Source organism: Bombus impatiens, unplaced genomic scaffold (assembly GCF_000188095.3).
Source record: "Bombus impatiens unplaced genomic scaffold, BIMP_2.2 scf_0311, whole genome shotgun sequence".
In the NCBI taxonomy this organism is placed as follows: domain Eukaryota; kingdom Metazoa; phylum Arthropoda; class Insecta; order Hymenoptera; family Apidae; genus Bombus; species Bombus impatiens.
In genome coordinates, this window is record NT_176730.1 from 721,302 (window position 1) to 739,508 (window position 18,207).

Below are 18,207 nucleotides of genomic sequence, written 5' to 3' on the forward strand. Positions count from 1 at the left end.
TAAACAAGAAATTTAATTCAAATTATTCTATTACACGTGTGATGTGCAGGTTGCATTAATCTCTCATAGAAACAAAACCACGATATGTAGAAAAAGATGCCAGCACGCTCCTACCTAATTATTAAAATCATTAAAATTCATTTTTTCTACCTTATAGCTTATAAATTATCGTGTCTCCTACTTGGAAATTAATTTCTGTAGTAAGAAACCTACTAATAAAATGAAATTAATACTCTCCAAGATCGCAGTCGTTCCACGCATTAATCATCGCTTCCATACTTGCTCTATTTTCCGTTTTCTTCGACTCTTGTTTTATCGCACTAGATTATCTAGTACCGTTACTTTGATATCGAACGTCTAGTACTTTTTCGCGCGTAATACTTCACTAATAAATTCATAAAAATCTCCGAGAATCATAATTGTCCCAGTAATTATTTTAGCATGGTGACCTAATTTTTCATTTCATTCTTCAGAGCCAAGTTTTACTATTTACCACTCCTTACCTTAATATCGTATGACGATTAAAATACTTGCATCTCTTACCAGTGAAAAACATTCCGAAATTTTCAACAGAATTACCACATACATTAACAAACGGGGATATCCAAAAATTGCCAGAGACCTGTTTTCAAATTTGTTCATACGAAATGGAAATTTCTAAAATTCTAGCATCATCCGTCAAGTCTGCAACCCACGTAATGTTCTAAATGTTGAATAAACTTAATCAAACAATGTTCTTCACTGAAATCTCAAACCATTTACCACCCAAATTCTCAGAAAGCTCCTTTTTCCATGAAATTCTACGAATAATCGTCAACATCCATCAGAGATCACCGAACGGCGCCGACCAGCGTTTCACGGTGCACTAGAGGGGAACGAGAACCAAGAAAAGTAGAAGGTCAATGGAAAAAGAAACGAAATGGCGGGAAAAACGAAGAGGGGGATCGATGGAAAAAGCGCGCCGTTATTTCACGGGATTTCTATCGCGGCGCAGAGAGTAACCTGCGGAAATTCCCTGAATCTCTTCGCGCGTGACTGATCCACGTTCGCTCTTCGCCAGAAGGAGAGGGATATGAAGATCGATGGTAGAGAATTCTGCATGAATGAAGACACGTCACGGTGATTACGATCATCGTGGATAAACGTGAGCAATAGAGAAGAAGAAAGAGGAAGAGAGATAGCGGCCACTTGTCCCTGAACAACAATATGCAACCGGTGACATTTACCAGCTCATGTCTCGAGTGCTCGCCGTGTACTTTAATTATCCCGACTAAATGCACCGACCAAGCTGCTCTCCTTTCTCTCTCTTATGTATCTCTGTTATCCAATAAGCAGCCTCGAGTCTGCTCGCTACGTTCAAGCCCAGTGGCGCGAACAAAGAAGCAAAACGGAGCGAATTCAACGATTTCCCTACCTACCTACTTGCTTGCTTGCTTGCTTGCTTGCTTGCTTGCTTGCTTGCTTGCTTGCTTGCTTGCTTGCTTGCTTTCTTTCTTTCTTTCTTTCTTTCTCTCCCTTCTCGCCTGGTCGAAACGAGAAAAACCTCTATTTCCAGGCTTTTCATCAGATAACCGCTGGAACCGTTTATTAGCAGAGACTGGTAATAAACGATCCCGATTTAAAAGTCCTCCCTTGCCCCCTTTCTCTCTCGATGTCTCGTTATCTTACTATCTCGAGGGAGATGGAACCGAGCTATCGAGGGGCCACGAAGATCGCCTCTTGCAGCTTCTACTTAGAATTTAAATAGATCTTCAGAACCAGACACAAGAGTAGACTGGATATACAAGCTCCACGCAACCCCGGATTTAACCACTTTGGTACAGAGAATTTTCTAATGAGTTGTATTACTTGGTGCTTACGACAGACGTAACGTGCAAGTTCATTGAAGTATTATTGTCTTGTGTAATGTTTCTTAATAGCGAAAGGACGAACAAAAGCTTGCAAATTATTTACGGTCAATGTAATTACGATTTTGTTGAACAGGATGAACCTAAACAATCAAATATAGCAATTGGTGTATAAACCGTATGTCCATTATGTATTTGATATCGATTGCAGCCAACGACTGCATTGAATTGCGCGATCGAACGTGTCATTTTATTGAAAAATAAAATTTTTAATTTTTAATTTCGTAGTTATATACGTGTTTACCACAGACTAAACACAAAGTCAAAACGTCATAGTCATTTTATCCCTGGTTTCTACAAGCTATATGCGTATCTCGTTCATCAATTTCTCTCTGTCGAGCGACCTTGTCTGCCCCAAGTTTTCCAGCTCGAACCGTCTCCTGAACGAGTCTCCTCGTCACAGGTCGTACGATAATGTCGAACAATTATAAGACGTCTATATTTGTTATGGGGCTGTCCCTGGACGAGATAGATCCATCCACCTTGCCTGGTAATGGAACTTCACGCAGGGCTCGTCGTTAAAGCGACAGGTCAGCCGTGACACCCCTCGGTTCTGCTCTCGTCCCCGCACTTCCGTTAGCTCCGTTTTCGCGTGAACTGGATTAGAACGAACTTGGCCTGGCCTCTGTCCGCGACGAGCGATCCGTGGGAATCGGAATAACGGGCCCCCAATGAAAGATAGATCCGCGAAAAAGAGCTAGATCGCGATAACGAGGCAAACTACAAGGTCCGAGTTTTGTTCGTCTTTCAGCGGCTGGTCAGCGGCTCGTTAAAACTGCTTGTTGCGCCGTGAAATTCTCGCACGATCCTCACACGTCCGGCTTTTTCATACGAGCATCCAGATGAAGACCTACGTGAACACTTTGACAGAAGTTTGAATATATATTCACGTTCGTAAGCGTTAGGATTAAGTATTAGCCTAATAGTTTCATATCAAATATGGTAAATGATGTAGATTGTCGAAGGAAAAATTACCTGGGAATTACTCTATATACTGTTGTAATATAAGCTATTTAATTCTTCATTGGCAGTTTATAATCACAGCATGGATAAGCAACAAGAAGAATATCATGTAAAGAAAATTTCTAATTAAAATTCTAAATTTTTAATTCATAATGCAGAATGTTCAATTTAATCAAAAGCATTGAAGAAGTATTTCTATCAAGAAATTCAGTAGAAAGACAGAATCGTTTTATATCCGATCAAGATGTCACTTTGTGTCAATCATCCTCGCTAACAATTTTCACGTAGCTCGTACGATACCATAAATCATTTGAAGAAAGAAAAAAGTAAAAAACATCACATATTAAATAAATTTCCCTCACAAATCCTCACTTTAAGACAAAAGTGATAAGGGAAAAATGCAAACAATTTCCACTAATATGATTATACTCTATGAAAGGAAGGATGGAATTACATCCGGCGAATTGTTTTAAGTATGGTTAACAAAGCTCGAGAGATTATAACGAAATCAAAGCAGATTCAATTCCTTCTTCAAAAATAACGGCGAATGTCTGGCGTTTGCGGAACCCTTTCCAATTTAAAGGATTACGACTCCGCAGATTAGCGTTCCTATTAATGCTACAGTCTTCGAAATCGATTCCTACATTTTACCAGCGTTACGGTTAGCTTCATCACAATAGGATTACACTGGGAACTCCGTTTATCCACGCTCCATTTATTCGAAAGAATCTTCACGCAGCGGTTGATTGCAACTAACAAACGTCAGTTGTCCAAACTATTGTCAAACGATGTTCCAATTACACTGGGAACGTTAATCACTACGGTGAACGAACGTAAATTTTCCTACGATCCACTTGAGAGTACCTATAATTGCATTCTGACAATAGGTAAATTAACTTTCAGAGAATTAGAATAACAATTAGTCTCGTCCTATCATAGAAAAGGGTTAAATTCATTTGTATTAATTTGCTGATATTTAATTTTACCTGTTAGACATTTGATTTAATGAATTGCATCCTAAATACAATTATGTTATAAACTATTTAATTTAAGTATAAATTTAATGAATATTCTGCAAACAAACTATCCTAAACTTTTTCAAATTTCCTAGTAGCTTAAAACAGTAAAAGAATTTCATTTGGATATAAATACACTATTCTGTCTACAAAGTATTAAAAGGTACCTATATGTTCTGTGGACTATTATGACAGAGACCAAAATTTACGCAATGTTCAAATCAAGAAAAGACACGTATTTCCAACAAATTCAAGTAAGAAATGAACTCTTCTATGCAATATAAAAAACGTGTCATCGTATGTTTTTTTCTGATCTATACTGTAAAGTGTCATTTTTAACTATCTCTATATTATTTCAAGTGTACAGATCGTTGATAAAACAAACAAATTTACGTTCGAGGGCCGCATTAAACGTATTCACGAGAACAATATAAATCACTAAGGACAGAAAAGAGAAGTCTACAATTTGGTTTCGCGCGCAACAAGGAGGGTGCAATAACGTCCGGACGAAACTATAAAGAATTTTATATTTCCGACTTTTGACTGCATTAGAGGAACAGCCCGTGACGTGAATAGAATTTTCCATAGGCCCTGAATACATTTCAAAGCCAGGGAAGGAAAGCCCTTTCTGCTCCATTTCACCAAATAAATCTTGCCCTGACGTTGAAACGACCTAAACTCGTTCGCTTCTACACGTTCATGTACGAACAATATAAACCACCGAAACAAAAATGAAACGAAAGGTGAGGTTTCTTCTCGATCGAACCTAATATCCTTCCAAACTAATCAATATCATTCAGCGATGGAGTTGCGGCAAATATTGCAAATACAGCGTTCGGTGCAACACTAGAACGATGAACGATTAGAATATAAAATTTATATTCAGGAAATCAAAACGAGAAATATATGAAAAATGCATAGGTAATGCATAGAAAAATCCTATATTTATATACCTTAAAAGAAATTAAACAGAGAATCCTAAATCACTAATTCTACGCAAACTGCCCCAAAATACACAATAGTAACGTACAAAATTTCTATGAAAAATTATTTAATTATAAAATCTTAGAATTATAAGATTCTGATGCTTCCAATATGAAAATTATCATCTTTCTTTTTCCAATGTATTTCTTGTTAGAATATATCTCGAACTTCATGATTAGATTCAAACTACAGTGTATTTCTCCCCGTACAGTATAACTTCACCCCGCCACGACGCCGCAACCCTAACAGGAGAGACACGTCAGAATGAGCGTCGTTTCGACGACGTTGACTCGACCACCATGTGACGTGGAAACGTTTCGTGCAGCGGTAAATCCCGATTTCCGTAAGATAACTGTGTGCACAACGGGCACGACTTCCAGGTCGAGCATCGCGCTCCTGCTATCTACACGCGAAAGCGCCGTGGAAATATTCGAGGGGAAGTGCCAGGGGATAATTTATCGTCGTCGTAATTTCACCGACGACCAAAAGACGGAGGAGGTTGGTTCCTGGTTCTACGCAAGTTAGAAGACACGCGGCGGTAGTTAGGCAACTTGTTCCCTGTTACTGGAATAGCCTGAGACACCCGGTATACAAGGACGATCCTGGTGGACGCGACCATCGTGAAGGAAAAGGCCCACAGTGGTCGTTGAAAAGCCGAACAAGGTTCCCTCGAAACTCTCTTTGTCCGTACAGGTGCACGCGGCAGGTTACTGGCAGAAACCCAAAACAGGTTTTCACAAAACCCGCGGCTGGTCTCCTTTCCTTTTTATCTATCCCCTATCTTTTTTCTCTTTCTTTTTTGCTCCAAAGAGAGACACGATTCTCTGCTTCCTCTTTCACGTTGCTATTCTTCTTTCACTCTGCCGGAATTTTTCTGCTTCATTTATGTATGTTTGTGTGTGTGTATGCGTCATCCAGCAGCGGGTCGCACCAGTCACGTCACTTTGACGAGCATTCAAATTAAGCGGCTCTGAATCTCATGCACGCGGTCTCCCGCACGATTAAGGGGATAATTAATTTTACATTCGTTGCGCGGACCCTGGGACGTCTCGCGGCCTGGGGTGGAGGATCTACATTGTGAATCGTGAATTCGAATTTCGACCAACCCATGTTTGACGAGGTTTCTGGCTTATCGTCACAGAGAAGAAGTTTGTGAACGAAATTTTTTAGTTAATTGTGGTTCGTGGATTGTTTTAAAAGTACTACTCAAAGCTACATAATTGTTATTATTTCCAGAAATTATATTATTACGAAGTGTTCACTATCAGTCAAGTATCACTGGTAGTTTTGGCATTTTAGTAGCTCATTTTATTTCAACTGGTATTTGGTAGAAATGTTGTACAAGCTGTTTAACGACTATTTTAATAGACGTTGCCAAAATTGTAACACACTCATATTCGCAACTGTCGTTGTAAAAAGAAATTTGGGTTTTGTCTAAAAAAATTAAAGATTTCTTAATTTAGAAATTAATAGGTACAAATGATAAGATATCCGTCTGAACCAATTAAAAATATCAAATTAAGATTCCCATATCACCTTTGTATTAATAACTTGGATTAAATTTGTGATGAAAAATTGATGAAATGATTTGAAAGATTCGTTAACAAAGATAAACATACAAATTCTTAAAATTCTTCAGATATTTATTATCTATAATTTTTGCGAATATCCAACTTTTAATTTATCATGGTACGATTGGATAATTATTCCGCAAATACAAGTTTGAAGACTCTTTCGCACGATGTTGCACAGGCCGCATCGATCTGAAGCGCAGATTAGCTACCGTGTAATTTGACGATACTTTACGAGATATAAAATCGCGGTGACAATAATATTTATCTCGATCTGCAAGCATAAACTTGATCGTATCAAGAACTTCTTACTCGTCCAATAAAACCAGTGCAACTCCTATTATTAATTCAATAACTATCTGATTTTCATCTTTGCTATTCAAATGAAGAGATGAATTTAATTCAAATTTATTATTCCATTTAATTAACTGCATTATTATTATACACGCGAGTACTATTATTTATTAATATTTCGATATTCTTCCAATTTAAATGAGTCTCAACAGAAAGAAAAGAGCATCGAATGAAGAGTTCGAAAGTAAGACACTCGAGCAACGTCATCCTCTCAATTCGAGTCAATCAACCCACCCAGACGACTTAATTTTCTAAGAAAATATTCACGAGAGATTTCTCCCATCGTTCGTTGGTCGAGATGTTCATCGAACTTAATGGCAACTATCCTCGATCTCTTACGGAAGTACGAGAAACGAGAGGTCCGCAACCGGCATCGGAATTGCTTCAGAAAAATGTAATATCGTTCCTCTGCGACTTCTACGGGCAGAAAGAGGTTCAACGAACCCCGGAAGCGTGCGTTTCGAACAAACGCTGCAGAAGGATGAGAAGAAGAGGGAGGTGGAGGAACGACGCGAGGAGACGTCATCTGGTCGGAATATTTTAATTAAAGCCTATTTCTACGATAACGATTTTTCCTCGTGGAAGCGTCCATCGTGTTCGTCCAAGACGTCGAGACATCTCTTTTTGCGAGAGGAAAAAAAAAAATATAAAGAAATGAGGCGGAGCGTAGCAACGCTTTGGAGCGTCTCGTGGACTGTAATTTGTCCGCTTGAAGAACGCGCGATCGTAAAACGAGATACGTAACTGGCGATTTGAAAAGTTTCCTTAAGATTGTATGATGTAATAGTAATAGACAGGATTTATAGGATCCTATTGGTCATCAGAACTGTCGTTTCATTATTTTGTTTCATTTTAAACGATCTTAGATTTATCATAGATGGTTGAGATCTTCTAGACAGATATTATAGCACCGAATAGTACTACTTCACATTCACTGGTCATTGTTTCATCGGATTACCATCTATTTCGTTCAACGACTACTTCTTCTTGTTACATGTCGCAATATTTTATAGCGCGTAGCAAATTTGATCATGTCGATTCTATGAAAAGAAACATTGAAATATTTTGAATATTTTATGAGAAACATACGCAGCACTCAAATATTAATTTAAATAACACAATGATCAACGGGATGACCTAAACTTTTGCTGTATCCTTTTTCCAATAAATATTGTTTAAATATTAGGAAAACTATATCCAAACCATGCAACCTTAAACTAACTTTCATATATTTCTAAACAACCTACGTCAGAAACCCTGAGAATAGTTTCAGCAAATTAAAATAGTGTCAAATTTCCAAATCCTGATCAACATTCGCTTCATAATTCCAAGAACCAACCATATGAATCATCTTCGGAAGGAGACAAGGCAGCACTATGTAGTATTCTTCCTTGCCAGATAGATCGGGAAGCACATGATTAAATAACACAGCTGTTATTTTAGTAAAGTAACTCGGTCGGTCGAGCCCTTGCACGTCGAAGCGTGGGTGGGCGTCGACTTAATTCACGTGAAGTATTTAGCTAGTTAATCCTACGACCGGCCTAGTGACGTCATCGAATCCTTTATTTCGTTGAAAAAGCCCGACCCAACCGGATTGTGTGTGTGTATAGCTGGAATACAAAACCTATGCAACCGATTCCACGAGGATGCAACGTTATACGACTTTCCATTCATTCTTGCTCACACGGACACGCGTACAAGATTCAAGCGTGTGATATACTTTCGCTTCGTACGCCCTTCGTTGAACAAATGCCTCGAATCTCTCGAGGCGCATTTAAGCTTTCGTTTGGAAACTTAATAGTTTCGAAACACGAGAGAGGGAGAGAGTCAAATGGAGACGCGTGCTAACGCACAAAGACGTCGTCGAGTTCGTTTGACGACCTGTTATTCGCTGACAATGATGCAACATTCACGTTGTAGACAAGAGCTGTCGTCTCTAAAAGACGTTCCAGTGTTCTTGGGACGTACCGGATAGTCGGAGTATGATAATGAAGTAGCGTCAGATTTGGAACGATGTAGAGCGAAGATAGAGTTAACAAGATTTTTGACATGAAAATAAGGAATTTGCGATGTGATAAGGAAGCTGCTTCGAATTTTAGGAAATTTAATTAAGCGTTAGGCAGCACATTTTGGTAGAAATATGTTAGAAAAATACAGAGATTTCGCATAATGGTATAATAAAACTGAAAATCTGAAAATTGTAGAATTATAGTTGATAAGAGGATAGTTTGGAATATTGGCAAATTTAATCATGAGAAATTAAATGGAATTAAAATGTCTAAATATAAGCAATTAAATCTTCGAACAAAGTAAAAAGCACGTGAAAGATAAAATAGATAAAATTCGAACAAGCTGCATTAAATTTTCGCACACGAAATATCAAAAAATCAATAGAGGAAACAAAGAGAAACAGTTATTTACCAACGATGTATACACATAAATTCGTATCAGTCAAAGCTGTTCGCTAATAGCGAGCAGATAGTCGCAATGGAGTATTTTGTACGATTCGCGCAAACGACGAGCGACGTTTCACGCAAAAATAACAAATTCACACACCGACTGTTACTCGCGCGCCAGAATACCGTTCGATATCTCGTACCATTAATAACAATATGCAACACGAACAACATTCGCAGTGAACGAGTTAATGTGAACATAAAATATCTGTTACCTCCTCGCTTTGCAGCTCGCAGAGTTGAATGATCCTAGCATGTAATTTCATGCGTTGGTGTCATCGAAATTTCATAGTTTCTTCGTTGGAAAAGATTCCAAAGCAAAGATTGCGCGATGATACGAGAGGAATCAAACAACGTGCGTTGAAAGATTCAACATAAGAAACTGACAAGGAAAAAGAACGCGTCTCGCGAGATAAACTCCTACGAACGTGGGACTAAAGCAATCCCTACACGATGAGATTTTACCTGAAGACGTATCTCATGTGAGACGAATTAGCTGTCATGGATACCCACTCACGATACATTATAATAGTAGATTAAAGAGGTTCATTTGAAATATGTTTTATACATTTACTACAATTTGTAAGTGTTCAAATACTTATGACATATATGTAAAAAAATATATGTATGCGTATATAAAAAATTGCGATATATATAATTGTCAGATATAACAGTAGCTACATAGTATGTCGAAGAGGAAGAAGTACTATACGAAAGAAACTATTGTATCACAAGATTGATTAGAGGAATATCAATATTGCAGGTTCTATATGTATCTATACATTTTGAGTGTTGTCTTGAATATTATTAATATAACCATGATAGTCGTGTCTCGTTATAGCACTAATGGAATTGTAAAGTCTTTTGTATAATCCACATAATATATATTCATCAAAATTTTGATTATTAATTTTATACTTCAAATATTTTTGTGTTAACGTTGATGTTGAAACAACATCTTGTTGTCGAGCTTCAAAGTTGCTGACTGTGAGTAAGATTATGATACCAACGGTTTCACACGAGATTTTGTCTAGAAGTAAATCTCATCTCATCGTGTAGGATTTGCTTAATAGAAGGCCATTCGTCGACAGGAACACGCTCGTAATTTTAACTCGCGCCTCGATCGCTGATTAAAAATTATCTCGTCGCGATGCACACTTGCCATTCCTCTCTTTTTCGTGATAAGATAGCCGTGTACATGCGCGGAGAGTTTTAACAGCGTAATCGATCATTCGTTGTCCGCGAGAACAACAACAGCAGGTGAAAATTATTTCTATTCGACGATTTCGAACGAACACTATAGCACTGTCTCTTTCCACTTCGAACTGTTTTCTCTGTTTCTCTGCATTTGTTCGACGTTTCGACCGCTTGATTAATGTTTGGTACGCGCAAATTGAACATTCCTCGACGCTCCCCCTCGAGCGAAATATGGATTATGGATATCAGAAATCGCAATTAAAAACATGTCCCTGTCAATTGACCGACTCGTTAAGTGATCCACGCGCAATGACACGGAAATTATCGTTCGTCTATTTTATTCGAAGGAAATTCGCGATGATTTTTTCTGGTCTATTTCTTTTCTTTGTTCTCTGTGTCGTGACATTGGACTAATTTAAATAAATGGTGTTATTACCCGTTTGTATTAATGAAGATTGAATTTAAAATGGAGGAGATGAAGACACGTAATTCGTTTCTTAACTCTCAATATTATTGGGTTACAAATGATCAGCAATAGATTGGATCAAGTTGCTTAATTATGGACTATGAAAATTGAAATTACATCTTTGAAATTCTTTTCTTCCGAATTTCTATTTTTATCAAGTTTCAAGAAAGTTTCGAATATTTGACTTAACGAAGGCTTAAATACATGATGTCACGCAGTCATTGATAGACATATCGGAATTTTGAGAAATTTCTGAAAGTCTAGAATAACAGGAATAATTAGACTTGGATACGAACGATCTTTTATTTTATCTTTTATTTTACGTGTTATTTTAAATCTGATACAAAATATTATGACTACCTTATTTATGACACATGACAGTGACATGATTATGATGACAGTGGTCTCAAATCTAAAATATTATATTCAAATTATCGTTTCTTATTTTTTTATAGATACTTCAAATATTTAGATATACCACAAGCCTTAAGACAATTTGCTGTTTGGGTATTTTCAAGTAAATAGTTTCTCAGTACACACGTAACGCTTCTACAACCTCGCTTCTACCACCACGTAAAACATCTAAGCTGAAGCTTCGCTATCTCATTAAGCGTTATGCTACACAACACTAAGAACCATAATCAGTATCCCATTCGAAGTAACTTTTCGTTTGAAACTGCGCAGGAAGACAAAAAAGAAGCAGAACAACACAACGCATTCCATTTATCGTTCAATTTCAAATGAGTACGAAAATTTTGAAACGTAGTGCAGATAGGGTATTTTTTAAAACACAGAATTCAGTACAAAAACATAGATAGCCATCTAGGTCAGCATAGCTCGTAAATTATTGGAAATGCAACGAAAATACAAAGAACCTGCAGACACTGCTGACCGAACAACATGCACAGTTTTCCAATATTTTAGAACATTGTTGTCTAGTAGCGGCATTGCTACAAAGAGATATCGTGTTACACATTTTTAATAAAGTTTTCATTTTTAATTAAAAAAGAGATTTTTATATGCACTTCAAACATGCAAGATAAAATACCCCCAGTGTAATACTCGTTACGATATTTATCGAGTAAATTAAATGTCTATTTAAATTCTTTTTTTTTTTTACTTGTATTTGCACAAATATGAAATTTTGCATAAATTTATTCGGAACGAAGATTTCACGTAATTGCTCTAACAAACGAAGCCGATGTTACAGTTCTTTCCAATCTTTACTTCTTACATTTTACAAAATATTCGAATAAATAATCCCATATTTTACAAAGTCGCATAGAACTGTACAAGATAAGCTGATTCGTAACAATAATTTCTTCCTCATTGTTTATGGACGAAGAATTTACGCAATAGCTTAATATGTTATGTCGATCGATTCTCCTCTCAAAATATCATTCATAGACATTAGAAATACATGCGTAACATATACTAGGGGTTCCTCTAAATTCCAGTGAAATTCCAGCGTTGTTCGAGACGATGAAACCAGAGGCAAACGATCCTTCCTATCCCGCCAACTGAGTCTCCCTCTCTCAATTTCCCGGTTATTTCACCAGAGAGCGTTGTTGAAACGAGCCACGCGAGTGCTTTATGTTTGTTTTTCATTTCCTGCCGAAAAATCGCTAATTATCAGCCACGTAAACGGAAAGCGAGCAGACCGGAGCAGCATTTTTCTCCCCGTTTATTTCACAATCACTAGAACACCCTTAACGTTCACAGCCTCTGTCCTTCTTGCGGAAAACTATTTTTTTTTACGACGTCCAGCATATTAGTCTTAAAAAAAAGTAGAAAAAGAAGGAAGAAAGAAGAAAGAGAACCACCAAGACTCATTAAGTGGTGCTACTGTAGGTTCCTCGGTTTCCTCGGAATATTTTATAGCGGACACGCTATATAACAACCATAATCAACGGTTACTCTCGCGAGTAAACTCTAAATTCTCCTCTTCCCTACCACATTCTCTAATTGTTCCAGCTTTATTGCACTTAGTCAATTTTTTTCGTGTTTCCGCTAGCAAATTCGACGAAAATTTTTAGAGCAGACTTCAAGTTTCAGTATGTCTGCGTCTCGATTCTGTCCTTTGTATTAAACATCTCTGGTTCTCCTATCTGACTTAAAATTGTGAAATTTGTCTGGAAATTGTACAAGAGAAGTGTACAATTTAGAATCTCTAACTTGCCGATTCACCAATACTTTTAGTCGATAAAGTGTGAGAAGAAAATTTTTAGATCATCGTCGAAAGAAGATCCAGGAAAGCAATGTACGAAGAACATAGACATTTTCTATGATTTCATGATTTTTAAGACACTCGCAGTCGTGTGTAATAAATGTAATGAATACTTTGCTAAAATTCTGCAAAAATTTTCTGAAAAGATTTTGCAACTATTCAGAAGTACCGAGCAAGTTCTTATTCTTTCGTTCTTCTAGAAAAAAAATGTCCAAGACTATTTTTATTGTATGCCATTCGAATGATCTTTGTTCGTTTTCGTACATCAATCCTGCGCATCTTGACGTTTTCAGACGTTCGAAGGTGGTTTAGAATGAACAGGTTTACAATTTTTCGATAGAATTCGGGTGGTCTACAAGGTTTAACGGTTGCATCGCTTATATTTATGCGGCTGGATAATGGCGAGTCAGCGGGAGAAAGGAACTTTAATGGCCCCGGAATCCATGGTCCACGGCAATGGGTCACCGCGTAACAATGCGACGTGAAAAAGCAGAGGAAAAAAAAAAAGAAGGATCGATGACCGGAGCATGTTGCTTGTTCTCGTGCAATGTGTGACGAACTTTGAGAGAAAAAGAGACATACGCTGGGATGCTATCCGTGCACGCGAGAGGCCTCGCATACAATGCTGAAACGAGAAAAGGTCAGCCACGGGCCCGTTTATCTTCCAGCTATCTAACGTTTTTCTCTGCGTCTCGATTGCTTCGCGCATCCTTCCTTTTTCCTTTCTCTACCAACTCTTAAGATAATCGCGAAGAATCTCGCGGAGAAGCACGCGATATACAGCTGTAGACGGTTAAGTGTGTACGAATGTTTGATTGCCTGTTCTAAATACAAGATTGCAATAAATTTTGATCTTTTTGCATTCAGGACGTAAAGTATAGCGTGGAGTAATTATAAAATAAATCGGAAATCTAGCAAGCCATATGAAAAAGATCTTATTATGTTTTGGATTTATTCTCACCCGTAGCATAAATTTCTGTCAATTATTGGCTTCTGGAAAAATTCCTTCAAATTAGATGTCGCTCTTGACAAATCTCAAAAGCAAAGAATCAAATGATAGATTGTTATCGCCATTTTCAACTTATTTTTAGATAAAGAATGACATCCTTGCCCATTGTACCGCAATTTCAGAAACACCCAGTACACGTGCGTGTGCTATTCCTCTCTCTATTCACGTTCGGACGCGTAGCATTGTCGTTGCGACACTTTCTCCGTGGAACCGATCCTCTTTGTGCCCTACCACGGACACTCAAAAGAATGCAGATGCGTATTCCTGCGGCGTAAGTCATAGCCGGTCTCGAACAATGACAAATAAATTTCAGAGGAAACAACTCGCTGGCTAACGCCTTTCTTGGAACCTAAGTATAAGACGCACAGAACCACATACAACAGCCTGTTCCCGTGCTTCTATAACCGTGTTGCTCCTAACCGCTTCGAAAGTGAAACGGTCTACCGAAACGGTACCGTTCTACTGTCTCTGTTTCGCTCGTAGCAGGCGATGGCCATTTATAAATTACAACCGGTGCGCGAGCTGAGGCACGCTTGTAGAAGCGAAGGGACAACGGGACAAAAAGAGGAGGAGGGAAAAAAACAACGCGATTCCGAGGCGACTCGACGAAACCGGACTGTGGCGACGCGAGACCTCTCCGATAGACGAAGACGAAGAAAACGCCAAGAGACGAAGGTATATACGAGTATCTGTTTATAAGTAGTCTGGACAATTTGGCGGATTCGTAACAATTTTTACTAGAATGATGCTGTAACTTATATGAATATATAATGTTTGCAAGTAACCTGGATTTCCTGTAGTAGAAATATTCGTGGAAATTATACCAAATGATGCATTTTATCAAGCAGTTTTTGGAAAATTTTAGCAAGAAGCAATGTCGAAATGATGAATTTTACCAAATATTAGGAAACTATGAAATACTACGTACACGTGGCCGTTAATTCTAAAAATTCATCGCTTCAATTCATTTGTCATTGTTGTAATATTTCTAATATTATTGAAACTTATCGCGAAATATTGAGAAATATAGAATATGTGGAGAAAACGGAACGAATATGTGTTATAACCTAATAATATCTTGTTATAAACAGAACTATATGTTCTATTCAAAAAAATAAGGCTCAACCTATATTTTGTCAAACTTCGTTACTATATTTCATTAGCATATTCCTTATAAACATTGATATATATTCTGGAGGAGCAGCAGATATTTTAAATGATCGAAAACGAAAGGGAGAACGAGCCCAGAAATGGCCGCCACTACCATGGCCTTCCACACCGACGGGCAATTTGCACCAACCATTCGGACAGGTATACCATTGGAGAATTGCAGCGGCGAGGCCGTAGCTGTAATTTCACGGAAAGTGCTCGAACAACACAAAGGCGACGCAACAGAGCCTGACTTTCAGGTAACGTTTCCCTGATTCCCTTGGACGCGACCAGAGGGCCCAGACGGTCCCTTGGAGGTCAGGTTATTGTTAGCGGAAAGTCGACTCCGTGCAAGGTGCACCTTTCTTCTATACCTAAGCGGACCTACAGGTGCAAGACGATCAGTTTGCTCAGGTGTCGGCCTCTTTGCTTAGGCCCACAGTTTCACAGAGAGACGTCTCTCTTTCGTTCTTAATACTTGTACACCGCAACGTTATCGAGATTATACTTGGAGCACGAACCTGCTCTTTTATGGAGGGTCGAGAACCTCGCTAATTGGTATTTGCATTCCTACAGCGATTTGAAATTAAGCCGCTGAATATATATCGGAAGGTTATGCAGAATGTGCACAGTTGCTGACAGAAGTATTAGGGTACTTGCAAAAACCTACGAATATATCAAGATGTTTTATACGAGATATTTGGAAATTTCATTAGCACTGTAATGAGACTCGATTATTATCATTGAGTTGTTAAAGTTTGAGACAAATCTGAAAATGTATATAGAAATTAGAGATGATTAGAGATGCCATGGCAGTCGTGTCTTGTAACATTCATAATTTCAAAATGTTTTATATACCATAAATACTGTACACATAAAAGTTTTATATGGGAAATATTCGATACTTTTGGAATTTTTTACTACAGTATAATAAAATTCCTAATCTTCATTTGCAACATTTTTACAAGCAAAAAAATTAATCAGTATAATAATGCAGCATACAACCCTTCAAAGCGACATTAACAAGGGATTATATTTTAAATATAATTATATTTAAGCAGCCTTAGATAAATACTACTGTCCTCCAGAAGAAGATGTTTGCACCGTCAAACCTCTTCCTACGTTTTCATACGCCAATTCTTTATATCTCGACGATTTTAGAGCAGCAAAGACAATATACACTGGGTATATCGGCAATATTTGTATGCGAAAGCAGTGCTAAAAACAAAATATCTACTGCTGATGAAAGATAACTAGGAACTAGAAACATGGTCGCCAAAGAATTTCTAGAAACACAACTAGAGATATAAATAGTTCTATTGATAGAAATAGTAGATATACTTGCAAGATAATGAATCTGATTTTTCCAGCTACATTACGTTTCAATAAGTACGCGTTAAACAGTGAGTCATCTGCCGATAGATTACACGAGAGATAGTGTCTTTCAATTACGATATCATGTCTCGCATTGTGACATGTCTGCTAACATCAAGTTGATGAACTCTCTGAGTTACCCGAATGCACATCTGTGGTCACTTGCGAACATCACAGGTGCAACCGACGCGACGTTTTCGCGTTGCTCACTCATCATGCTGAACACGTAGTCGCTTCACTGGTTGAAAAAACGCGTCCACGGATAGCTTTGGTGCACGAACGACGGTTACGGTACCGCGACGCTCGAGATATTTGAATCTGAGTAAAGTTGCCGCGCTTTACCGGCAGAGATGACAAGATAAGACTACAGAATTGCAATATACGGTTATTTGAACGAATTAGATCTCTGATGTTCAAACTCGATACGTCAAAGCTATCAAATATGTAGAATATAGATAGATTCCTTGAGTGCATACAGCATTATGATTTTTAAATGTTTCGTCAGTTTGTTCGAATTCATTATAATCTAACGAAGCACACATACTTAGATATTTACGCAGTCGAAGTATTTAACAAATTGGGATTCTGACCGATCCAACACGTCAAAGCAATCAGATATTTAGAACATAGATATAACATTGTGATTTTACGATCTTTTATTCGCCATTTCGCTAGAATCCACTATAACCTAACGGAGCACATAGGTACTTCTACAGTCGAAGAGTTTAAGTTTTTAAGTTCCCTAGGTGATTTTAATGAACTCGATCCTACCGAATTCCAACGTTCAGTATCGCTTGGTATATTTCGGCCGGAATTCCACGGCACTGCGCGTTGGTTAACCACCTGCTGAGCGATCGCGTGCCAGTCCGGAATACCGCGGTGACTTTGGTCGCTGTAGCGAAAGCGCAAAAACTTCGTGGGAACGTGCACGTGTCCGGTGGCTGCAGCTCGCCTTTCGATATTATTATTATTTTGAAACACTCACCTATAAGCGGTAACAACGCGAAGACAACAACAGCAACAGCCCGATGATGCTCATGGGCTGCCATCGTGACAAACAGGGATTCCTCTTCTTGCACTAAACGCCGAAGTTCTTTCGATAAACGTTCCTCTTTCTTCCTCACAAAATCTTTCGTATTAATCTCGTCACTGACACTCGAACACTCGGTTATCCGCGGTATTGCTCGACTTAGATGAATGACGTACCGATATCGAGGATCAAAACGATACAAGACATCGGGTCTATTACCATTAAACGACTGTTCCCGCACGTCGTATCGTCACGCTAGCCGATTTCGGACTGTGGCGGGGAGCAGCTCGTACGCGTTCGGCTCGGCCTTCGGCAGAGTTCGGTTGCGTTCGGTTGCCACCGGTGCGCTACTCGGCACGCAGGTACCAACGGCAAGCAGCGAGTGGGAAAGCCACGATCTCGCGGTTCTCCGCGAGATCAACCGATTCTTCCTCTCTCGGACGTTTCTTTCTTTTTTCTCTGTCGTTCTTTTGCCTTTCTTTTACGCGCATCCTTGCATTTTTA

General features: G+C 38.4%; 1 protein-coding gene across 2 annotated transcripts in view; it reads right to left on the bottom strand.

Annotated features, from left to right (window-relative positions):
* Nucleotides 1-17,994, bottom strand: part of LOC100741302 (fasciclin-2) — a 173,113-nt gene extending 155,119 nt beyond the window's left edge. For both annotated transcript variants that reach the window (XM_012384852.3, XM_024367183.2), the window contains exon 1: nucleotides 17,659-17,994. In XM_012384852.3, the coding sequence (XP_012240275.1) occupies nucleotides 17,659-17,722 (64 nt within the window). In that variant the 5' untranslated portion in view covers nucleotides 17,723-17,994. The remainder of the gene's footprint in view (nucleotides 1-17,658) is intronic.
* Between the last annotated feature and the right edge of the window lie 213 nt (nucleotides 17,995-18,207).